This window comes from Drechmeria coniospora, chromosome 03, assembly GCF_001625195.1.
Source record: "Drechmeria coniospora strain ARSEF 6962 chromosome 03, whole genome shotgun sequence".
NCBI classification, from domain to species: Eukaryota; Fungi; Ascomycota; class Sordariomycetes; order Hypocreales; family Ophiocordycipitaceae; genus Drechmeria; species Drechmeria coniospora.
In genome coordinates, this window is record NC_054391.1 from 6,070,177 (window position 1) to 6,094,644 (window position 24,468).

General features: G+C 55.0%; 6 protein-coding genes across 6 annotated transcripts; 4 read left to right on the plus strand and 2 right to left on the minus strand.

Moving 5' to 3' along the window:
• Positions 1-1,079: 1,079 nt before the first annotated feature.
• Positions 1,080-2,764, plus strand: DCS_07401 (uncharacterized protein; the record flags this gene model as incomplete). Its single annotated transcript, XM_040804686.1, has 2 exons — positions 1,080-2,197; positions 2,287-2,764. The coding sequence occupies 2 exons, from the start codon at positions 1,080-1,082 to the stop codon at positions 2,762-2,764; spliced, it is 1,596 nt and encodes a 531-aa protein (XP_040654790.1).
• A 700-nt stretch (positions 2,765-3,464) lies between these two features.
• Positions 3,465-3,815, minus strand: DCS_07402 (protein translocation complex subunit SSS1; the record flags this gene model as incomplete). The annotated part of the gene is made up of 3 exons (XM_040804687.1): positions 3,465-3,505; positions 3,564-3,650; positions 3,731-3,815. 3 exons carry the CDS (start codon positions 3,813-3,815, stop codon positions 3,465-3,467), a joined length of 213 nt encoding a protein of 70 aa, XP_040654791.1.
• Positions 3,816-15,285: 11,470 nt separating this feature from the next.
• DCS_07403 (uncharacterized protein) lies at positions 15,286-16,254 on the plus strand (the record flags this gene model as incomplete). The annotated part of the gene is made up of 1 exon (XM_040804688.1): positions 15,286-16,254. One exon carries the CDS (start codon positions 15,286-15,288, stop codon positions 16,252-16,254), a length of 969 nt encoding a protein of 322 aa, XP_040654792.1.
• Positions 16,255-18,267: 2,013 nt separating this feature from the next.
• On the plus strand, positions 18,268-19,159 carry DCS_07404 (uncharacterized protein; the record flags this gene model as incomplete). The annotated part of the gene is made up of 2 exons (XM_040804689.1): positions 18,268-18,502; positions 18,681-19,159. 2 exons carry the CDS (start codon positions 18,268-18,270, stop codon positions 19,157-19,159), a joined length of 714 nt encoding a protein of 237 aa, XP_040654793.1.
• Positions 19,160-19,319: 160 nt separating this feature from the next.
• DCS_07405 (mitochondrial import inner membrane translocase subunit tim-54) lies at positions 19,320-20,690 on the minus strand (the record flags this gene model as incomplete). The annotated part of the gene is made up of 1 exon (XM_040804690.1): positions 19,320-20,690. The coding sequence occupies one exon, from the start codon at positions 20,688-20,690 to the stop codon at positions 19,320-19,322; it is 1,371 nt and encodes a 456-aa protein (XP_040654794.1).
• A 1,592-nt stretch (positions 20,691-22,282) lies between these two features.
• DCS_07406 (Serine/threonine-protein kinase domain protein) lies at positions 22,283-24,410 on the plus strand (the record flags this gene model as incomplete). Its single annotated transcript, XM_040804691.1, has 4 exons — positions 22,283-22,941; positions 23,006-23,506; positions 23,575-24,048; positions 24,107-24,410. The coding sequence occupies 4 exons, from the start codon at positions 22,283-22,285 to the stop codon at positions 24,408-24,410; spliced, it is 1,938 nt and encodes a 645-aa protein (XP_040654795.1).
• Positions 24,411-24,468: the final 58 nt, after the last annotated feature.

Below are 24,468 nucleotides of genomic sequence, written 5' to 3' on the forward strand. Positions count from 1 at the left end.
GTAACTAGCCGACGCACGCCCATGGTTTTGCCATGACAGTGCTCAGCTACGGACAATCCAGCAAAACAGATGGGAAGACACCCAGCACGGGGGTCGACATGTATTTCGGCCATGTCCTGCTATGCGGTGATGCTTACAGTTGGCAAACACGCCTGTAGGACAATAACTAGCATCTGCGGATACGCGTCTCGCTCGCCCTCCAAGTAAGTAAGTAATATTCTCGTACATGCAAACGCGGATCCAATCGAGGGCGTCTTCGCACAGTACCAGCAGGTACTTTCGGTGCAGACCGAGTACGTCAAAATGAAAGTATACTGTGCCATTAGGTGCAGGTGTACGGAGTACAAGTAAAGTCCCTACGGTTAGGAGTACATTGTGCAGTAAGTACTCCGTACATGGAGGTACAAAGGGAGGTGCAGTAAATGTGCATGTAAGTATACAGTGCGTCTCGCTGCTTCAAAGGCACATGAACAAGCCAACAGCAGCTGGAAGCCAATCGGAGGAAGAGGAGGGACAGCCAAGGCGCGCTGGTACCGTGCGACCTGAATGGCACGGCACGATGCCGTGTGTGCGTAGGTAGTGCCCAGTACGGCAGATGTACACGTTCCTACTTACGTGCCTGCTCAGGCAGGCAATCGTTCAACCAAAAACTGTATACTTTCCATCGCACGATTGGAGGTCGAGCATCATCTGTCGCTGCCAGAGTAGGATTTTTCAGACGGTTCGTGGCGGTGACCCGCCATGCCGAGTCGACGATCGCGATCTGGCCGTGCTGCGGCCAAAAAGGCAGCGGCGGCCTTAGGTACGTTATGCGCCTGTCCTGGTCCCTTTTCGCACCTTGGTCCTCCCGCCCGTCCTCGCACCGCACCACCATCACGAACGACGCACGACGGCAAACGACGACGGCAACGATCGACGGCAAACGACGACGATCGACGACGACGACCTCGGTCCCATCCTCCGCCCCTCTGCCTGTGCCTCCTCCCTCCCCCACGTCCCCTCCCTGCCTCGAGCGAGGCCTCCACCTCGCCTTTTTCGCGTCCATTTGACGTGAATTTTTCACACCACCGCCGTGCACCATGGCGCCCGGCACGAGGATTCGGCTGAAGCTGACGAGAGGCTCCAACACCTCAGAGAGCACCCCCCAGAGCTTTGCGGATCTCGAGGATGAGCCGATGCCCGACGCCGACGTCGATGGCGCCGCCGGTGCCGACGCTGGCAACGTCGACGATACATCCGAGCACGGCGAGACGGCTGCGCGAGACGACGACGACGACGACGATGACGACGACGACGAAGAGGATCGCGAGCGCGCCGCCGACGAGTCGGGCGACGACGACGACGGCAAGGAGGAAGAATCAGCCAAGGAACCGACGCCGCCGCCGCAGCCCGTCATTCGCAGAAAACGACTTGGCCGTCCGCCGAAGAACAAGCCCCCGGACTGGGATCCGATGGTAACGGTCACCGACGACACCCCTCGTCGCCGAGGTCGCGGCGGATGGAGGGGTCGCGGCGGTCGCAAGGGGGGTCCGGCCGCGCCCAAGGCCGAGCAGATCATCGACGGCGAGGGAACCGTGGCCGAGATTGTCAACGACGAGTGCGCCCTCGCCGAGGATGCCGAGGGCGAGGCCAAGGTCGACAAGCTGGGAAACCTCGACGGCGGTCGCGACTACCGGTGCCGCACCTTTACCGTCCTCGGCCGCGGGAACCGGCTGTACATGCTGTCGACGGAGCCCGCCCGCTGCGTCGGCTTCCGGGACAGCTACCTCTTCTTCACCAAGCACCGCAAGCTCTACAAGATCATCATCGACGACGACGAGAAGAGGGACATGATTGAGCGCGAGATCATCCCCCACTCCTACAAGGGCCGTTCCATCGGAATCGTCACCGCCCGCTCCGTCTTCCGAGAGTTTGGCGCGAGGATCATCGTCGGCGGCCGCCGCATCGTCGACGACTACGGCGTCTCCCAGGCGAGAGCCGACGGCGTCGCCGAGGGACAGCTGGCCGATCCGGACGACCACTTCATCCCGGGCGAGCCCTACAACAAGAACCAGTACGTGGCCTGGCACGGCGCCAGCGCCGTCTACCACACAAACGTGCCCTCCGCCCCCGTCCCGAGCGGCAAGCCCGAATACAAGAAGCGCAAGGTCAACGTCAACGACACCAACTGGATGCTCGAGCACGCGCGCGAGGCGAGGTAATGAACGACCCGCACCCCCTCCGTCCGCTTGATTTCATGGTCAAGGTGCCTGTCCGTGCGAGTGCTGACGAGCCGTCCTCCTGCAGCATCTTCAACTCGGGAATCAACGCCATTCGGAAGCAGAACAACGGCGGCGTCTACGACATTCACACCAACGTCATGCAGTACCCAGCCATCATGCAGCCGACCGTCGCCCGCATAGAGCAGGTGGCGCCGGAGGACGGTGACGGCGCAAAGGGCAGCAGCCACGGCCTGCCCCCGGTATCCGCGAGGCTGTCTCGAAACTTCCTCGTCACCGACACGTACCTGGAAGCTCCACCGGCCGGCGCCTTCCCCTTGCCGCTGAGCAAGTCAGACCCGTCCGACTTTCTGGCTTCCTTCCAAGGACTGGCGACGGTGCCTGACGAAATCAAGGATCTGCTGCCTCCAGAATGTCGGGAGGCGTTTGAGAAGACGAGGAGGGAAGACAGGGAGTGGAAATCCCGGTGGGGAACCGAGGGCCAATCGACGTCTCGACGAGACCCCATCATCGACAAGGCCATTGTGCCATACAGCATGGCATAGGGTGGATGGCGTAGGGTGGATGGGACTTCATGTACAGTACTTCCGTCGAGGGCACTGGCCCGACAACGGCTTCATTTATGCTGGCTTCAGGACGCCGTCCGCCAGCCAGGCGTATCCATTTCCGTGAAACCCCCTTCCCCTTCCCATGCCTAGGTGCCAGAAGAATGCGAACGTGCGATCTGCACCATCAGCAGTCGGACGCCTCCTTGACAGGCGCCGTGTCGGGCTTGTACAACCAATAGTCAATGCCATGATGCATTCTGTTTCGTCTCGTACGAACGGCGCCGGGGTCATGGCATCGATCCATGGAACCAGACAGCCACTCCCGCCATGCCCATGCCCGATTCGCATCCACAATGTCGGGGTCGTCACGTCATCTCGCACTCACGCGGAATAAAGAGGAACCCGAAGTAGTCTGCAACGCTCCTGATGCTCGTACAGGTTCTTGATACATTGGCCCAGACGCTGTGCCAGGTGTTTGGCCCGTCGCCGTGCGCGTCTACGTCCAAAGTCTCACGTCGAGGATGGACGACGCCTCGCCGCGTTGTTCGCAGAGCAAGACCCTGCTCTCCTTTTTGTCCCCGCCCGTATGTCCCTATGTGGTAGAAATGTCGCCCGCCAGACATCCGCACGATTGTCCTTTTTCAACGGGGAATACACGCAGCCCCTCCTCCGCGTTCGCTCATTCTCGGGGTATCGTTTACGCAGCGCCGACGAGGATGTTGTTGATGGGGATGTGGACTGGCCATCGACCACGTTAGCGGGGGCGGACAACTGTAGAGAAAGGCAAGTCCCGTACTCAGCTTGACGACGTAGCCAACGGTGCCCATGATCAGGAAGCCGATGGCAATGGCCTGCGAGATCTTGATGAACTCCTTCTTATCGGCTGCGGACGGATCCGACTTGTCAGCCCGGCACCAATCACGGGAGCCTACAGGCCTTCTTCGTTCTTGAGAAATTACTCACGCTTTTGGCACTTGTTGACGAATTGGACGCCATCCTTGAGGAACTCCCGGGGGATGTCGATGAGGCCCTCGACCTGGTCTGCCATGACGATGGTTCGGCTGGGTGGGGTTGCGAAGGGCGGTGGGAATAGGAAACCTCGGAACGGACGTCGCAGCAGGCAACAATCCTGGGGCAGGTGTGGCGGTGGGGGAGCTCGCTCGCGGGCGTGACGAAGGGATCGTGGGTGGTTGCGTCGTCGTTGGAAAAGATGTCTAGAGCTGGCAAGTAAGCTTTGTGGTGCCACGTCGCCTCCACTGACAACTAGTCACGAATGGAACTACCTTTTGCCGTCACGACCCCCGTGCACCAGGTTTACAGGTCACGTGCAGGTCATGAGAAGGAACCGAACCTACCCTACACGACGAGCCAACAACATTTCGGCCCCCTTTTTGGCAGGAAATAGGGGGGAGGGATGGGAGAGCAACACAAATTCTCGTCATCCAGATTTGGTGTGCGTCTAGAATATCATTTCTAAATATAGTCTGTTTCTAGGCTTGGTTTTTCCTGCTATGCTGATCATCGAAAAGAGCATCGAGAGGGAGCGTGCAGTGCGGCTACTGGTGGCCTGGCCGTAGCGCGGCAGGTTGATGCAAGATGCTGTGAGCATTGGCCATCTTCGATCAGGTCACCTCCCTTCGGTCCCGACCTCCGAGACCATGCCCGACGAAGACGACCGGAACATCGCGGCTCAAACTGTCTCGAGGCCACTCCGGAAATGGCAAATACGCAGCGCAAACATGACACAGGACGTCTGCCTTTGGAGGCTTCTGGCACAGACATCCATAGCAGCAACCCCCTCCTTGGCGAGAATGTGCCAGCGGACGGCATGGTGGCGAAGACAACAAACCAGAACAAAAGAAAGGTTCCCTCATGATGACGAGCTGACGACACGGATGAGGCCGTTCATGACAGGCAGTTCGTTCAGGCACTGTGGTCACGGCACAAACGCACATTCAATGCCAGCAATGCCTGTACTTGTGTGCATGTGTACAGTAGTCGTAAAAGTAAGTATGTACTTGCGAAAATGTACATGTACTCCGTACGGAGTACAGGAATGATACATGGATGTAAGTACTTGCACACAAGCTATACGAGCCGATGCTCATCTGTGCACGCGAGGATTCGTTGTACGCACGCTGTTGTTGTTCTTCAGACAAGCAGCCCCACGTTTTCTCGTGGCTACCGACGGCATCCGCGGCGGATGGCAACGCAACCAACCCTGACGAATCGACCGACGAACATCCAACAAGCCCTCGGCGGATTCGAAGGGGGAGCAAACCAGGAAGGGGTCGGGGGTTGGGAGGGGATGGAGGGGTCGCTTACATGTACCGTGTGCGTACTTGCGTTCAGCAGCTGGCTGCTATCGGAGGCAGGCCGACAAAGGCGGTGTAGAATACACAAGACATGATGAGATCCCCTCAAGCGCGTGACGACAGTGGGATGGAGGGTGGAGTGAACTCGTACTCTGTAGTATTCCACAGTATCGCTCGCTTTACGCTACTCTACATGTGCTGTACACTTACACTTACTTGTACTTAATTTCAAGTACACATACTTCTTTACTGTACAGCTGCTGTACTGCACACCGACACACTCACTTGCGTGTACGAGGATGCAATGTACAAGAATAGGTTGTACGGGCATTCGTGCGGTTAACTCGTTCGTCGACAGGATGCAAGTCCTGTAAGTAGTTGTACCACTGTACGCATGAATCCTCGCCGAGCACCAAGTACAGCCACATGCACATGTACAAGTACGTGAGAGTGCAAATATTTACTTCTGGTACTTGTAAGTACAAGAGAGAGGGAAGATACAAGTATTACAAAGTATACATGTACTTGGATGCACAAGAGGTGGGACTTTGTGACCAGCAAGGGGCAGGCAGGCGTTTGCAACTGTCCAGCATGTCCTCCTTTCCGTGGCCGAACCCTTGGCGCAGCCTTTCAAGCCGTCTGGTGATGATGGGCCGAGGAGAGGGCGCTCGTGGCCATGGTCAGCAGTAGTCGATGGTGGCTCCTGTGAGACACTGCACAACGCCGCTCTGTCCTCGCTGGGCAGCTTCGAGAATGCACGGTTGGGACAAAGGCCGGAGGCAAGGTCTCCGGTTAGTACCAAGGTGTGGCGGAGTACAAGTGAGTAATTACTCGTAATAGATACTACATGTACTCTGTGCCTGTGCGTGCATTGTACCACTTAAGTACCTCTTGCAAATCAATACCTTACCTAGGTAGTACGACGATAGTAGTAGCAGCCAGAGCCTCGAGCCCTTGGGTACAGTTAGAGGACCGAGTTCATGTGAACACCTCCCAATGCTTGTACGCTGCACTCGTGTGAGAAGGGAGGTGCGATGAAAGTACTTTTAGGTACAGTGGACTTGCAGAGTAATTATACCAGCTACTCCGTACTCCGTAGTACTGTCGGTCATGCGGCCCCGAGTACACTGCACATGTACACGTTGAACGAAGTACTTATAGTTTAAGTGTACACTGTATTAGGTACTGTACGGAGTTGGTGTACTGTACACCTGCATGCAAGTACATGTAAGCAGTAATAATTACTACCCAGCAGGTAAGGTATCCAGACATGTGCTCCGTAACTCTGTTCAAATCACGGAGTACAAGCAAGTGTCATGTGTATCGAGCACTTGCACAGCACATGTCCATAGTAGAAGTACTACTACTTGCCTGCTCTTGTACTTTGTGTCGTCGGCGCACCTACAGTACGTGTAAGTACAGTATACTAAGGAACGTAGTAGGGAATAAGTTAGTACCTAGTACATGTGCCTAAGTACATTAGTTAGGTACTAAAGTACGAACCAACGTACTGGCACATACGCTGTACTCACTTGGTATTAGCTCAAGTCGCACATTGATGCTCGAGAACAGGCAACAAGTGCACTCCGTACCGGTCCGGCTGGTGCACTGTAAGCACATGTGTACTTGAATGCTCCAGGCTGTGATGCGTCTTGGTTCGCGCGTCACTGGAGAGGGTCCACCTGCCAACTGCTTGCTTCGCACCGCCGAGAAGTGAAGGCTCGAGTGGTGTGCGAACTCGCCTATCCGTGACTTTACACGTCAGGGCGACGTGACTGGCACCATGCTCCTCATGTGTTCTGTTGCAGCGCATGTGTTGTCAGACCGACTTGGCGACGAAAGCCACCACAGATGCTTGGTTGCGAGGCTTGGAGTGGATGTCCCGCTCGATTGCGCCCGTTGTCACCATTGTTTCAGTGGGCGCGCCGCATCCAACATGACTACGGATACGCCACATGGTCGACTGGATGCATGTGCTTGCACAGTACTTACTTGTCCGTACGGGCACTCGCAAGTAGGCAGTTTGAGATGTGTCCAGTACTGTTCGTGCGTCTTGGACTCGTATGGACACCAGTCCCAACGACACCATCTTTCTTGCTAGCCCGAACGTGGTCGGGGACGGAGCCTCGGAGCAGCACCGGCTCGAAATTGTCCAAGGCCTAGGCAGCCGTGGCGACGCCTCGAGGCCGGAACGGCGTTGGAAGTATTCGTAGCTCACGCACGCATGTGCGCTCGGCAGCGAATGGTGGGCAGTGAACGTGAACGCGAACAATGCGTACAACGAGACAGCTGGACGCACCGTCTCGCGGCCAGCGGAGCAGCGTGCCGATGATGCAGATGCTCGTCGTGCAAGTACGGAGTGATCCTGTAATACACCTACAGGCTGCAAGTACTTACATTTACAAACATGTGCAAGTAACGGCCTGCAAGTACTCCGCACATTAAGCCATGCACCCGCACGACAACAGGGGTAGGCGAGAAGAAGGACCAGTTCGTAGGTGTACCAAGTATGACCCGACGCATTGAAGTGTGCTGCTTTGCCACGCCAGCTACGTATCACAGTCTACGGATACATCCAGTACGGATGATCCAGAGTTAATTACCAGGCTCTGTGTCGAACGCCGCCCGCCGCAATCGAAATTGCGCTCTAATGCTGGTACCAGGCTGTGCACTGTACCAAGTAAGCATGTAGCTGTATTACCACTTTGCACCAGACTACTAGGTACTAAAACTACCTACTGTAAGTAGGTAGGTACCTAGTAGGTAGGTACAGTACTGCATGTATGTACCTTAGTAGGTAGTGCCTAGTACGGAGTACTAGTAGATAGCATGTACTTGCAAGCACTTGAACACTGCAGCGGTAATGCTTGGAACTACAGTAATAATACCAGGTGCCTACCTACCTACCTAGTACCTAGTAGTAAGTGCACTCCGTACAGCTACAACTACATGTAAGTACTTGTAGTAGCGGGATGGTGTCGGTACCAGTACGCCCCCATTTCCGTGTAGTGCACTTAGGTTAGTGCACAGGCAAGTACGGAAAACAGTACATGGACGCCTAGGTGTATTACTCCGTACTCCGTTCAAGTATCTCAAAGTACTTGTCCAAGCAGTCTTGAAATTTGCAGGATCGGGGTAGCAGGGGTGCAGTGTCTGTTCCAATTTCCAGTCTTTGCTGAGTTGCGCCGCAATCATGATGATGTAGGTACCAAGTATGGGGGGGGACTTGAATGGTGATAGGTACCCGTATCAGCATGCTGAATACTTGTAAATGTGCTCCGTACCTGCGTTTGCAAGTACATGTTGGAATGCTGTACGGCTCCCACTTGTGCGCCCAAGTACTCCGTACTGTGAAGTCCGCAGTCGTATTTGTTCGACCTTTGTGAGGCATATCAGTAATGTTGTTATTTCGGGGTAATTACCTGCCACTCAAACGAGCGAATCTCAGCCCCTACCCCTTGTGATGAATGGCTTAGTTATTTACTCACGAGCCAATATTGGGACGTCTTCGGCAGGCCTCTCCCACCTCCTCGGCTCGGGAGATTGATTGCCCTCCAGTACTCCGTCTTCCGTGATACTCTCGTTGCACGACAGTACTTTGTTGCACATGCAAGTAAGTAGTTGTACTTGCAAGTACTGGAGGTGTAAGTTCTAGTAGGACGACGCAACTCGCCCCTACTTACGCATTCAATGCCACCGGATGGAAGGCATTGCATTTGATTCAGGTCATCTGCCAGTGGCCGAGGGCCCTTGGCCTGTGGAACTCTCATGCAGTCGGCGACGGCCAGTCCTGTAATAATATGCCGGAACGGTACCCGTCCACAGTCGACGACATGGTTGGTCCAATCTTTCTCAACTGCAGTGGGCGCCGATGCTGGCTGTAAGGAAACAGTGGGGGATTTTTAACATTACTGTAATGGCGGTGCTGGTACGGAGAATGGTGTACTTGGGGAGAACATTCTGTAAGGCCAGTACTCCGTGCAGTACGGAGTGCTCCGATAAGTATTACCGTATCATTACATGTTTTTTTGCCAAGTACATACCACCCAACCACCTGTCACTTTCTTTTGCAGTAACGAACGGAGTATTATTACTACTACTTGGTACTACAGTAATACTTGATTGAGTACGGAGTACGGACTTGTACTTATTTGCATGCACAATGGTTGTAGGGGTAGCCACTAGCAGATTAGTGGGCCAAGGTGCCTAACGTGTGATAATGCTTTCTCTCATTTATTGCGCTCATTTCGGTGCACAGGTATTACTTGCTATTATTAATACCAGTGTGCCAATTGTGTCAAATGTAAGTACTGTAAAGGGTGCACTGCACTGTCTTTTAGTTAGGTAGTCGTAGACCCTACTGTACGCCCTTCACAACTTCTGCCGGTGCCATCCGTCACCTCCTCGTCTGGCACTTGCAATCACAAGAATGACACTGTATTACGCCTACACCTAGGTACTGGTAGATGCAAGCAAGTTCCTACTACAAGTAGATGCAAGTGCAGTAGGTATCCAAGTACAGTACTGTACTTCTTGTTCGTGAGGGGACAATCGACTACTAGTAATGCCCCTCCGCACATTTACATTTATTTTATCGTACCTAGTATTTCCCTGCATGCCTACTCTAGTTGTAAGTAAGTACATGAATGCACTCGCACACGAACAGAGCGGTACTCCGTACACTTTCATGTATGAGTATTGGCATATCACTACAGTGCTTACATGCACTTTCCACCCTGGGGATGGTGGGCCAATCTGAGGCATTTCTCATTTCTCACCGCATTGTCCTAATGGATGCCGCAGGCTGCAGCGGGTGCGTCTTGGCTGGTCGTCTGCAGCGCATTTTTGGGGGGGGGGGGAGGGAGGGCCGGCGTGCATTGCTCGTTTGAGTGAAAGCTCGCCCGACAGGAGTCTAAAAGAAGCCTCCTCGAAGCGGTGCATGCACAGCGAGTACGAGTACCTACAGTAACCTACCTTTGCGGGGTGGCCAATGGTCATCTGGCTCGCGCGCTGCGTGGTTGATTCATGCGTTGTTTTTTGCTGCACTTGTTCACCCCTCTTGTCCGTGCCCGAGATTTTTGTACTTACTTACTCCGTACGGTACTCCGTAATACTTCGTACTGCACGGAGTAATACAGAGTACATGCACATGTATCCCGTGCCGCAGCACAAGTGCTCGAAGGCGTACTCAGTAAGTACATGTACTCCGTATTAAGTACTCCATACGGAGTGCTGTATAAGTAGTACATGCACAGGTACAGATATAATAGTGTACGCTACAGATGAATGAGGAGTGCCTCGTAATACCGCTCGTCAGATCCTGTCCGTTCCGATTAGGCAAGCTTGCCTTTTCGTTCGCTCACTACCTAGTACCTTTGTGGCTGCCGCTTCTTGTTTGTGTGCCTCTGTATGCCCTTGCACCTATTCATATACTCTATCCGGGACCAAGTCTGCCAAATGCTCACCGTACGTTTCAAGCACTCCATAAAGCACGGATTACCGACACTTGCATTTTCGTGCCATCCGTGTTTGGGAAATGTGGCCGATCATTACGAAACAAAGCCTCACCACTGGCTGATGCCCCCCCCTCGCATTGAAGAGTACGCTCACAGGTACGGAGTACATACATAAGTATAATTACTAGGTACTTGTACGGAGCACAGAGCCACCACTACTTACAGTACAGCACATGTGTACACACTTAAGTAGGTGTACTCTGTAGGGACGGTATTATTCGCCTTGTACGGGGCACTTGTACTTGTACTCTGTACTTGGTACTTGGTTACTCTGCGCTTCTGTACTCCGAGCGGCGCCAGTACCAGTGCGATTTTCCGTCCACCTCTTTGCCTAGGGCACTAAGCATTATGACCGAGCAAGGTGGTACTTGCTTGTACAAGTACGCCTACTGTGCTCCGTACAGTACTTACCAAGTTAAGGTACCTAGTACTTTTAGGAAGGGCACTCACTCCTACTGTACAGGCAAGCAAGTACATGTGGCGACCTGTGATGAGTTGTTGAACCTGCAACAACGCTAACAAGTAGGCGTCGCAATCCCTCCGAATTGATCAACCCAAACCATGTGCTTGCACCAAGTATGAAGTATGGTTGGACACCCTGAACCGGGCTGGCCTCGCGGGAACGAAGTGAGTGGTGTTCGGGGCCCGCAAGGCAGCAGCATCTAGTTCTGGGTGCGAACTCACACCAGTCGATGAGAGTGAACAAGCCCACTTCCGCTGCCTTTCCTGCCGGGCCTCATCCTTGGTGGCCTCTCCGCTTACGGGCGGGCAACACTTGCAGACTTTTCGGTTCTTCGAGAACGACACGTCAATGCTAGATGGGGGACCTCGTCTGTGGCGGGTCTTGGCTCCTGCGGCATCCATCGGGGCGAGCAGTACGAGTAAGTGGTACATGCACGTGCGATACGGTACACGTGCTTGCCAGCGTAATGCTCCGTATCAGCCGCCATCATTCATTGACCTCATTGGTGACTGACTCTGGTCGAGTACGGGTGCCACCTGCCTACATGCACTCTTAGTTAGGTGTCAATCGTAGGCAGAAAACATTGCATCACGGATCGCTAAACCCTGAGCCATTTCGCGGGAAACTGTGCACGTTGCCACGGGCGTGTTGCACTGCACTGTGCAAGCACTAATACTTGGCTGCTTCAAGTACTAGGTAATACTGTGTGTTCTGTGTACTGTGCACATGCCCATGCGCACAAGCCATTGCTAACCTCTTCTGGCTGGAGGGTCTTTGCCAGCCAGCCTTGTTGTTCGCCGCAGCCTGAGAGGGGGGAAAGAAGAAAAAAAAACAACTCTCCGCCGTGCAGTATTAAAACCTTTCTGAGTGGCTGTCTACCTGAACCAGGTCCTCCAAAGGTTCGTCACCTGGACCGAATACATTTACGGAGCACGGAGTACTTTCATGCATCCGAACTCCGTACGGTACTTAAGTACATTTGTTACAGTAGGCGTAAGTAGGTGTACAGTTTCCGAGTACTGCAGTGCAGACAGAATACATGCACACCTACGGAGTACACCGACGGACAACACACTCCGTACTGTACTCCGTACCTGTGCAGGTATTACTTAGAATTGTAATTATTCCGAGGTGTGCTCGTAAGTACTCGTACTGCAAGTGCGTGGCAGTACATGTAGGCACATGTACCGTGCACTCTTACTGTACTACTACTGCACACCCACAGAGTAAACATGCACATGCGTACCTAGTAGAGGTACCTCGGGTTCCAGCACAGAACCTACCTGCACAAATACATGTAAATGTAAGTACATTCCCGAAATACTCTGTTCATTGTACTTAATGCAAGTACCTACGGCAAACGTACTTTCTGTAGTATTACACTATCCGTAGTTACTTACACCTGTATGCACGGAGAACAACTACAGCACGTCGTTGATTATGACCATTGATTACGTACATGTACTGTACGTGTACCAGTGCATCTATTCTTATGTACTGTACACTGATGCTGCACCTAAGAAGTCGTCGCTCAAGACGGTTGCTGTACTTGGTTGTAATTACTTACTGTAGTTGTACATTGACGCACTCCGCACACCCCCCCTCCCCGCCAAAACTTCGCATTGTAAGTACAACTACGAACGGAGTACGTACCCAAGTACATCTGCTACAAGTATTCTACCCGAAGCACTTGCTTCTGCAACTAATACCTAGTACAGCACGGCACTCACACCCTCCCTGGTGGTGCAGTACTTGTGGTTATGTACCTAGGTCCTAGGTACCAACGTGTACTGTAATTGCGATGCGCTGCCACCTTTCCAGTTCTGACGCACCCCTAGCAACCCCTAGGGCGTACCAACACTTGAAGAGTTGACATCCAGTCGCGGTGCAAACATGTACTTGCACGTACGAGAAGGAGAGAGGCCATGCAGCCTAACCATCTCTACTCCGTAATGGTAACAATAATAGGTCGGTACAGTTTCTCCGTCACCTACTAATGCTCTTCAAGTAATTACTACGAGGTTTTTGGTCGCAGACACCAGAATGTAGTTGTATACTACTGTACCTACATATACATGTACTTACTGTACAACTACATGCGCTCAATGCACACCGTGGACGGTACGAAGACGTGCAGGAGTGGATGGATCATCGCGGGCGATTGATACAGTAGTACTCCGTGCCTTGATACTATTATCCTCCAGCGTATGTAACTACTCTACAGGCAGCGTGAGTACACCTAAGTTAGTAACTACGGAGTACGTACAAGTTACATGTAAGTAGGTATACTGTAAGTAAGTACTCCGTACCGATGCAATAATACTCGCTCGTACTCCGTGCTCGTACTCGTTATGCTCGTACCAGTGGTCCAGCAAATAATACCTGCATGTATAGTACTTACAGTACAGTACGAGTGCAGTACTTGTGGGTGTTAGTGAGCTCGGTACCTGCACAACGATTCGCAGAACCCCCGGCCCTGGAGTCACCCATGAGCCATCGGGCGTGCCTAAGTCTTATCAACGGCCGCCCCTAGCCAATTGGGCGCTGGCTGAACGCTGTACATGTGCTCCGTAGGTGCACCTGTACAGTACATGCAGGTGTACGGAGTACTTAAGTACAGTATTTCAGTTTGACGGGGCCTCCACTCATCTAATTCCTGCCCATGTGCGTGCACCACTGAACACTGGGTTGGGGGTGGGGAGGGGGGGGGCTCAGCAACCAAACCAAATCCAGTCAGCCGCTGCAGAGTCGTAAACTCCCAGGACTCAGGCTTGTACGTAAACACAGAAAAAGGCGGGTGCAGGTAGAAGGTACTTATGCGCCTCTTTTTGTCGCTCCCTGGCTGGTTCGGTCGGTCGGCCCCCCACACCAACAAAACCGACCGCTGTATCCGCGCGTTGCCTACCACAACTAGTCAGCAGCTAACCTTGCAGACTCTGCAAGGTACCTACCTACCTAAGTTGGTAGGAAAGTAAGTACTGTATTGATACGGAGTAAGTACATGCACTCCCGTACTCCGTGCATGTATCGGTACCCAGGTAGCCCGTGCAGTACTGTACATATACTTACTGCACACACATACCTGTACTGTGCAGCACGCTTACTGGTAGGTAGGCACGGGTGCTCGCTGACCCTGACCCGGCTGTGCCACCCGTAACCTTTTCGTCCCCGTCCCCATCGGCCACACCCCAAGAATCTTTCTCTTCATCATCCTCTCTTCCTCCTCTCCTCTTCCTCCGCTCTCCTTCTCGACGACAAACCGAATCCGTCCCATTCGACAATTTCAGTCACGAACTCTCCATTGTTCGTCGACCTTCGGATTCTGGTCTCTGCCGCCGTCCTCTCCCCTCTGGTCTTCCCAGCTCCTCGCTGTGCTCGGCCTCCCGATCCCTCCCATCACCCTCCTGGTCAGGTCCAGCTGTCGTTGTTGGTACCTCGTCTCCATCTACCGCATTTCTTGCCCCGAGGTATGTGTTGCCGGTTCTCCGTCACCTTCTTCATCGCTTTGGCTTTCGTCAATTCGTCAAGTTGCCCATCTTCGCGCGTTTCTTCCGAGCGATCGAAACCCCCCCCAGCCCTTCATCTTGTCTAGTGAACCACACCCACTACAGATTGTCGACAAACATTCAGCAACCTTGACCAGTTTGCCCAAAGACAGTCATCGGCGCCAGTCGCGAAAGATCCCCTGAATTGCTGCCCACTCTGTCCACCGGCGAAACCTGATGCAGACTTGACGCAGACGATGCCTTTTTTTTTTGCCTTGTTGCTGGAGCATCCCGTGCTGACTTCTTCATCTGCGCAGAGGTGCCCTGATTTGCGTTACCTTCAACCCGATTTCCTTCCGTCGGCCCCGCAGTCGCCATCAGCATATGACTTGACAACTCATGTAAACGGAGCGGCTCTTCCATATCATCCAGCCTATTCGCAGCATCCTTTTTCTCTTCGAATTTCCTCTCGCCCTTGATAGCCTTGGTCTTCATCATCAACCAGCGGGACAGTGCATTGATTGGTCGGGCTTGGGATGGCTCATAAGCTCCAGTGAAGGTCCTGCCGATATTTTGTCGCACTTGGACGTTGTTCTGCGAATCCGGAGACCCGAGACAACAACCCGGCTCTGTGCCTGCTTCCCACGCAAATCCCACCGACTGTCTCTGCGCTTCACACTTTCAACCCTCCGACGAGGTCGAGCTGATCTTGCTCGGAATCAACGCCGACACCTTCATCATGCCGGGCGGTGTGTGTGCCGTCCTCGATTACGAGGTCGACATGATGGCCGAGTACGTTGCGGACATGGCGATGCGTGTGGTTACTCCCGAAGCAGCCGTCACCACCCCGTTTCGAAAGTTCGTCTCGCAGATTCTTACGTCGACGAGACTCCCAAGCACCACGATCCTCCTAGGCATGAACTACCTCGCCAAAAGGATCAACTCGATGAAGGAGCACGGTCCCTACAAGGCCTCGGAGGGACAGGTTTGGCGCTATCTCACGGTCTCGCTTCTCTTGGGCAGCAAGTTCTTGGACGACAACACCTTCCAGAACCGTTCCTGGTCGGAAGTCAGCGGCATCGCTGTTTCCGAGCTCAACTCGCTCGAGTTCGACTGGGTTCAGGCCATGAGCTGGAGTCTCTACGTCAACCTGGACCTCAGCAAGGACTACCAGGCCTGGCTTGATAGCTGGCGTGACTGGCAGCAGATGAAGAAACGACAGGCCGCCCACGCCATCCGGGAGAGGCTCACATCTCTCGTTCCTGCCATCAACACCGAGGTTGCGAGATTCCATGGCCACCACCAGTCCCCTCATTCGCGCTACATTCAAGAGCAGGTCGCCGAGTTCGAGCGGTACCAAGCCATCAAGGCGCAGCAGCGCAACTACCCGTGGAACGCACCCCTGACCCCGCCGGACTCTGGTTACGGAACTCCGGATTATGTCCAGTCCGTGACGTCGAGCAATGCTCGCTACAACGAGTGGTTTGCACAGGCCACCGCTCAGTACACGAATCGATACCCGCACGCCCCCGCTCAGAACGCCTTCTACCCCGGTCGTCAAGCCTCGTACCACGGCCACTACGGCTATAACAATCAGGGCATTTGGGAACCCGGTGTGCCGGAATGCAACTGCCCCGGCTGTGCCTCCCCGGCGAAGCAGACACACTATTTCATGTCGCATGGTTACGGACAGCCTGTGGTAGGCTGACGGCGGCACCAAGCTGTTCTCCCGGAAAGCGAGAGAATGGTGCCCGGACCCCAGTTATCAATCCCTTTCGGCACCACTCACCAGCAAAACCAATAGCAAATGTCATGGATTGACATTAATGGTCACGAATTTTCTAATCATCTCCGAGAATGACAACTTTCTTCAGATACCCCCGGCACGAAAAAAAATTGTTCATGCGATCAGTTTCCGGTACATCACCTTTTCCCATTGTTAACGACAACGCGAGGCGCTCAAAATGCTGTTGGCGACTGCCTGCTTCGAGGTCGCGACCCTCGTGAGGGACACGACCTCTACCCGCGGCGCCAAAATTCGGCTCTCCAAGAAGCGTCGATCCGATCGAGCGACGAATCTTGCAACGCTAGTCTTCTTAATGGCCTCGCCGGCCCATTGTTGCCATTATTTCCTTTTGCGTTTACGGGATTCAATATCCTGATAGACTATTCATATAAATGATTTTCTTGTCTGGTTCGGTGACTTGCGGCAGCCGCGACGGTATGCGCACCACCGCTCAGCTGTCCTCCTGATGCTGGATGCATCGCCGTCAGAAGCGGACCGTTCCCGAGGATCGGTCGCGGTGCGAGGACGAATTCTACCGCAACCACTGGACTGCACATAAAAAGTTGTGCGCGGCCTGTCTCATGTTCGCGTGCACTGGTCTAGAGATGACCATGGACGCGACACGACCTACAGTGGCATACGCGTTGCCATGAACCGACTGTTGGTTTTCTGTTGCTCGCAGCATTGACGAACGGCACGAATCAGTTGACCGACGTCAACCGTTCGATGCCATACTTCCTTCAGATGAGGCCGTGCTCATTGGAGCGCGCAGATGACGACATAAAACCAACATGGTGCAGGATGCATCCTGGACGGGTTTGCAGTATATATCGCATTGCACCTGCCTGTCGAGGCGAAGCGAGGCGACGTTCGCTGCTTTGCAGCATAAAATGGTGGTTGCGAGGCAGCTTTATGCATTGCGTTTAGCGGGTAAAATGGTTACGGCTTTTTGATTTGCTTGTTTGTTTGCGCTTGGTTGGTTTTCCTTCATTTTACTCCCTTTCCGCTCGGCTGGTCTGTCAGTCTGATCGACGGCCTCGCTGCTCCAACCCTGCTACCAGCGCGATTCGAGCACGGTGTCGATCGCAAATGGGCGGCTGTCGTTTCGTTCGAGATAGTAGACGTCTTGTTTTGTGGCAGGTCTTTGTTAGAACGCAAAAGGTGCGAGGAACGACCGGCTTTGGGCGTCATCGGGCTTATGACGACACTCTGTTACCGGCATTGTGCGAGCGTGGTGGGACTTTCTCATGGACGCATTGTTTTTTCTCATGTTTTTGACGATGCACGCATCGTATTTTCTCGGCGGCAATAGCACTTGGCTTCCCGGCGTTTTGCTTCGGATTTCGTTTGGCATCGAGGAGGCGTGGAAAAAGTTGTGAAGAAGGTGACGAAGCCGATGGGACGGGCGAGCATGAATTAGGTTATCAGACGACGTGTTTGGATCGCGGTTGACTTTGGGCTTGGCTGGGTGCGAGTTCATCCTAACACCTTGGTAGTTTTTTCTTCATGCTGCTTAAATCATACATTATTTCGCCGAGTATGCGAGTATTTATAGTAAATTCGCTTCCTGAGGAACTTGCTCTGTCACCCAATTGACGAATCGATGATGCATGCTGTGTCCGTACCATGCTCGCAGTTCAGAGGACTTACATGTCGGAGTATGGAATGTGGAATGTAGTATTAAACTTGGAGTGCCATGGCCGGCCGTATGGGGTGTACGGAGGCACATGTGTCGGCTAATTGCCGGCAAATTAAGTCATACGCCATCTCACAAGCCAATAGGGTAGGGTAGTTTATCGCTGCTGGCAGGCAGCTCTGGAGGAATCAATTGACTACCACCACCTACACATGTAATTGCAGTATTCCTCTATTGCCTCTCCCCAACACCAGCCTCTCTACCCCTCCCATTCCACAACAGTAAGAGTATTAGAGGCCATGTCCAACCGGTTCGTGTCGGGTGGGACGATAGGTTTCGGCGGCGAAAGCTCCGAAAGTGATGCCGCTGCTGCACAAACCCAGCAAGAGCCATTGCAGCCTTTGGCGAGAAACGCGGAATGGGAGGCGGTACAGAAGGAGCTCGAGGCGGAGAGGAAGCACCGCGAGCAGGCGAGATTAAAGGCCTCGACAGAGGGCGAGAAGTCGCTGTATGACATCCTGCAAGCTAACAAAGGTTGGTTCACGATTCTGTCCCTTTGCCCGATCATGCTATTGTGATGCCATTTCTGGGCCGAGTTTTCTGCTACGAGCTTTCCCGTGGGCAAGGGGAATTTTGGGGGGACTGTCGAGGTGGCGATGCGAATTGCGCATGCAGGGGAGTGTGATTGCTGATACGCCAAGGGAACGCGTAGCCGCGAAACAGGCCGAGTATGAAGAGAAGAATAAGATCAAGAACCAGTTCCGCGCGCTGGACGATGACGAGATCAGCTTCCTCGACGATGTCCGGGTGCGGAGGAAGAAGGAAGAAGATGCCGTCCGGCAGGAGACAGAGGAGGGGCTGAAAGCGTTTCGCGCGCAGCAGCAGGGCGACCACGCACTGCCGCCGCTGGACGACTTGGCCGATGAGGAGTGGGGGGTCGGTAGGAAGAGGCGCAGGCCGGCGGCGGCAGGGTCAGGGAGGCAAGGTGACGGCACCATCAAGGCGGCGAGGAGGAAGCTGAGTGGGGGTGCCGATGCGGATGGGAAGGCCGAGAAGGCGAGCGTCAAGGTCGTGGCCGAGAAAGTGGAATGCAAGCCGGACGCGGCGTCAGATGAAGGGATTACGTCGGTGTCCACGAGGAAGGCATCGACAACACTGGTGGACTACGGCTCAGACAGCGACGGTGATTGAACATGCTGCATGAGAATTGGTACTTTTTGCTGGTATGTAGTGACCTCCACGGTGGCCCAAACACGCTCTCCCACCTCTTAGACAGTTCTCGTCGGACGAAAGGGGGGGGGGGATAGGCTATAATACAGACGAACTCCGAATTGTGCTTCGCACGCAGCATTCAGTCGTCATCAAGGCTGCCGATGTTCGGCCCCTTGGGTTTGCTCTCGAACGCGCCCGCACCCCACCGCCAGAGACCCCTAAAGCTGCCCTTGATCCAACCTTCGATCTCCTCCTCGGGCACGATGATCCCGGCCGCCCTCTCCTCGTCCTCGGGACGCATCTGAAAGCGGCGCATGCGCTCAACGATGCGGGCGTCGAGCACCATAGGCGACGTCCAAATCTTTTCCTTAGCCGGCTCGGCGGGTGTGTCACCCTCGGCAGTGGGCTCGTCCTTCCAAACGCTCTTGGGCCAGTCGTTCTCCTCAGGCTCGTGGACGAGATGCTGCTCGAACTGGCCGTCGGCCTCACGCCACTCGCGCGACGCGGCAAAGCAGGCGGCGGCGACCTCGCGTCCGATGTCATCCGCGAGTTTCCGGCGGTTCAAGAAGCGACCGAGGCGGACGAATGTGTGCCTGAAACCCAGGCGGTGGGGGAAGGGTATGGGAGTCGACGGGGAGAACTCGACGGGTATGTGGATGGGCAGGCTCGCGGAGGGGTAGTCCTCAGGTGCGTTGTGCGGCCGGGGTTGTGGTGGTCGCGCGGGCTTGACATCTTTCACCTCCTCCTTCGCCTCCTCCTTCACCGCCTTCTCGCCAGTTGCCTCGTTCGAGGCCGCGTCCTCTCCTGTCGCCGGTTTCGTCTCAACCATCGGTTCCGGCTGCGGCGGAGCGTCCGGCGGAGCGTCCAGCGGTCCCAGCCAGCCCTCGTGCAGGCCGCGGATGTACTCCTTCCAGGTGTGCCGTCCGATGACGACATCGCCCTTCATCCCCTCGTACTCGGGGACACCCATTCTTTTCCTCAAGTCCTCAACAATGCTGTCGTCCGTCTTGGGAATTTCTTCCCCAGGACGCTCCTCCACCCATCTTGATCTCCTGATCTTCTCGGCGACGGCGGCCCTGACATCGCCCTGCTGACGTCCCTGAACGAACTCCCAGTCGAGGCCCGAAGCCGACAGGACAGGCTTCACATATTCGATGAAGTGGTCTTGGGCCGCGCGCAGGCCATCGCCAGGGGGCGACTCGAGGTATATCGTCAGCTTTCGGGGTAGCTGGTTCGGCTTGTGGATGAGCTCGCGGGAGAGGGGCTCGACAGCGCGGCGCCACTTGGCCGTCGCTCTCTTCTTTTCGCGCTTGTCGTATATTATGGCCGAGGTGAAGGTGCCGGTGATGGCCCAGAAGATCATCCAGTTGCGCGAGGGCAGCTTGCGCGGGAGGTTGGGAAGGCCGAGCATGCGAAGAGCCGGGTTCTGCGCCTTGGGTTTAGGCGTTTGCGTCGCGGCGGCCGCTCCGGTGCCAGATGTCGGCTTCGCCTCGGAGGGTGAGTCAGCCATGGTTCGGAGCCGTTGGCACACTCGGCGCTGCCTCGGGGGTCGGAGGAAGGGGTCGGCAAAATGCCGTAGATGGTCGTCTACGAAGGTGTAAGTGCTGTGCTGCGCAGTGCTGTAGCTGGATGATGTCTAGAAAACCGGTGGGTCAAGAACTAAAAAAAAAAAGGCGGCAGGCGATGGGCCGCCGGAATGGAAAAACCGTACCCGTTGCCAAGAGCCGACCACACAAATGATATTAGTTCAAGTACTTACTTGTTCAGTTACGATCAAGTATACTAATAGTAGCCATCCATGACAGTGCTTGGCTCTGGAAGCAAAGCGATTATAACTCGCAAAGGGACCAAAGTAGGTACTTGCCGTCTTGCTTGCCGGACTGGACTGAGGATTCCGGGGGAGCCGAGTGTACGAGTTTCCGTGTATTCGGAGAGCGCTCCGGACGCGTAGCAATAGCCAGTGGATTCATTGCCGATGCGGCCAATTGCGGCGTTGTCGAGGTAGATCTGCGATGCGTTCTTGCTTACGCATACAGTGCTCATATAACAGCCAACTTCTTGAGAATAATGCCTTGCTTTTTCGGGCCTCGAAAAACCTCGAGCGAGGACTCAATCGCCGGCTGATGGGCGTAGGATACAGTCTGGTGCATGCATACCTACCTGGTCTTGCCCATCTCACCAGGCGTGTTCGGTCGCGCCTCCGAGGCCAAACAAACGCATCGTGCATGGTGAAAAGGGATCGTCTCGGCCGTACCGAAAGAAACTGGCCTTTTGTAGCACAAAGAGACATACAGATAGTACGACTAATCGTAAGTTGCCGTCGGGCGCTTGGAACTGCACGCCTCCCAACTGATAACTGGTGGTCTGTACAATGCATGCTCATACTGATAGGGAGAGGAACTGCATAGGTAGGTTCCACACGCATATGCTAGTAAAATATGATGCACCTACGAGATAGAGTAACGCGCACTTGATACATGGACTCCGGATGGAAATGCCAGACGAGGCAACTAGACGTGTACTGTAGTTGTATGAATAATACCAAGAATTAATATTAATTGCTTGTACAAGTTGAACCGGTACTTCCGAGTCGCGTACTTGAGTACAGTAGGTGTACTCCGCTCCGTACATAGGAAAGCTTCCATATGTGGTCTAGCGCGACCCCCCCACCTTCGACTCCTGACCGCCCTCGCCAACCAGCTGCTCTCCTCCTGCTCTCCCCAACCTCCATCTCCTGTCCATCGGAGCAACCCGTCGGCAAGCTGCAACGTTCCCTTCTCCGAATACACCTGCCAGGGCCAGCCGGGCGGCAAAGCACATACCTGGCTTGAACTCGCCTTCTCCTTCGCTTCGGATCAGCGTCCCGAACGCTCTACCGGTCGGCCCCTACCCCTGGAGTCCTCGGGGTGCCCTCCTCCGTCTTCCCCCCTGTCACCGTTTCGTTCCCCCTGCTCGCTACCGCCTCTCGCTGCTGGAGCCAGACAAAAAGTCGCTCTGGACTGAAACACCGTTGCCCTCGACAGCCTCGCAGCTGCTCCTTCGCCCCCGCAGCCCCTTTGCACGCCCTCGTCACCTCGTCGTTCACCACGGCCGACGATCAAAATGGACAGCAACAACCGCCTGCACCTCAACTTCGGGAAGAACGACCGCGCCGCGCTGAACGACAGAGCCTTCCCCACGACACCCTCGACCTTTCCCCAACCCGTCCCACCGAATGCGCCGGCCCAACAGCAAGGCGCTGCACACTCGCAGCAGCAACAGGCCTACCCTGCCGGCTACGCACCCCAAGGCTATTTCCCTCCTGCTGGCACCGCCAGCACCACCGGCACCGCCGGCTATCCTGCCCCGTATCCCGCTCAGGCTGTTGGCAACGATTTTGCCCATGCCCAGAATGGCGTCTATCAAGCACGATCCAACACGCCCGGCACCAACGACCCCAACGTTGGCCTCGCCAACCAGTTCTCCCATCAAAATCTTGGCGACGGCGCCAGAGGCGTAGGCTATGCTCCTCGAGGTCCCTCACCCTCTCACCGTCCACGAACGGCTGGCGGCGGCGCCAACCCGGCGGGCTATGGATCCTACGCGAACGCACCCCCGCTGCCGACGCAGGGCCAGCCACCCGTGGACAACTTCCAGCGCGCGCCGGAGCGAAATCCTGACGAGTACGGGCCGATTGCCAACAGCAACCAGAAGAAGTGCTCGCAGCTGGCCACGGACTTCTTCAAGGACAGCGTCAAGCGAGCGCGGGAGCGTAACCAAAGGTGTGCCATGTGCCGTGCCCTCTTGTCCCTTCTTCACCCAAATGCTAACTCGTTGGCGACGCAGACAAAGCGAGTTGGAGCAGAAGCTGCAGGATCCCGGACAGAACGCTGCTCGGAAAGAGCAGCTCTGGCTAACGGCCGGCCGGAAAGAGGGCCAGTACCTGCGCTTTTTGCGAACCAAGGACAAGCCTGAAAACTACAACACCGTCAAGATTATCGGAAAGGGAGCCTTTGGCGAGGTGAAGCTGGTGCAGAAGAAGGGAGACGGCAAGGTTTACGCCATGAAGTCTCTCATCAAGACGGAAATGTTCAAGAAGGACCAGCTCGCCCATGTGCGTTCCGAGCGTGACATTCTCGCCGAATCGGACAGTCCTTGGGTCGTCAAGCTCTACACCACCTTTCAGGATTCCTACTTTCTTTACATGCTGATGGAGTTTTTGCCCGGAGGAGACCTGATGACCATGCTTATTAAGTACGAAATCTTCTCCGAGGACATTACGAGATTCTACATTGCCGAAATCGTCCTGGCCATCGAGGCAGTCCACAAGCTGGGCTTCATTCACCGGTACGTCGTCCGTGTTGCTGGCATGCCGGCAAGCTCGTTGCCACGCCGCGTGGGTCTGACGTTGGCAGTGATATCAAACCCGACAACATCTTGCTCGATCGCGGTGGCCACGTCAAGCTGACCGATTTCGGTCTCTCCACCGGCTTCCACCGACTCCATGACAACAACTACTATCAGCAACTGCTGCAGGGGAAATCCAATCGCCCGCGCGACCGTAACTCTGTCGCCATCGATCAGATCAACCTTACCGTGAGCAATCGTTCGCAGATCAACGACTGGCGACGATCGCGAAGGCTGATGGCCTACTCGACCGTCGGCACCCCCGACTACATTGCCCCCGAGATCTTCACGGGACACGGCTACACGTATGATTGCGATTGGTGGTCCCTGGGCACCATCATGTTCGAGTGCCTGGTAGGCTGGCCGCCCTTCTGCGCAGAGGATAGCCACGACACGTACCGCAAGATTGTGAACTGGCGACAGACGCTGTACTTCCCCGACGACATCACCCTCGGCGCCGAGGCCGAGAATCTCATCCGAAGGTGAACCAACCCGCTCGCCGGATTTCCCTTCACTTCATGGCGCTTACGACGTTTCTAGCATGGTGTGCAACACCGAAAACCGTCTCGGACGCGGGGGCGCGCACGAGCTCAAGAGCCACGCCTTCTTCCGTGGCGTCGAGTTCAACAGCCTCCGGCGCATCCGTGCTCCGTTCGAGCCGCGACTCACGTCCAACATCGACACGACGTACTTCCCCACCGACGAAATCGATCAGACGGACAACGCCACCGTCCTCAAGGCGCAAGCTTTGCAGAACAACCGTGGCCAGCCGGAGGAGTCGCCCGAGATGAGCCTGCCGTTCATCGGCTACACCTTCAAGCGATTTGATAACAACTTTCGATAGATGGACGGGATGTATGGGAAGCTCGCATCTTTGTCCGGAGCGCTGGCTCGCACTGCAT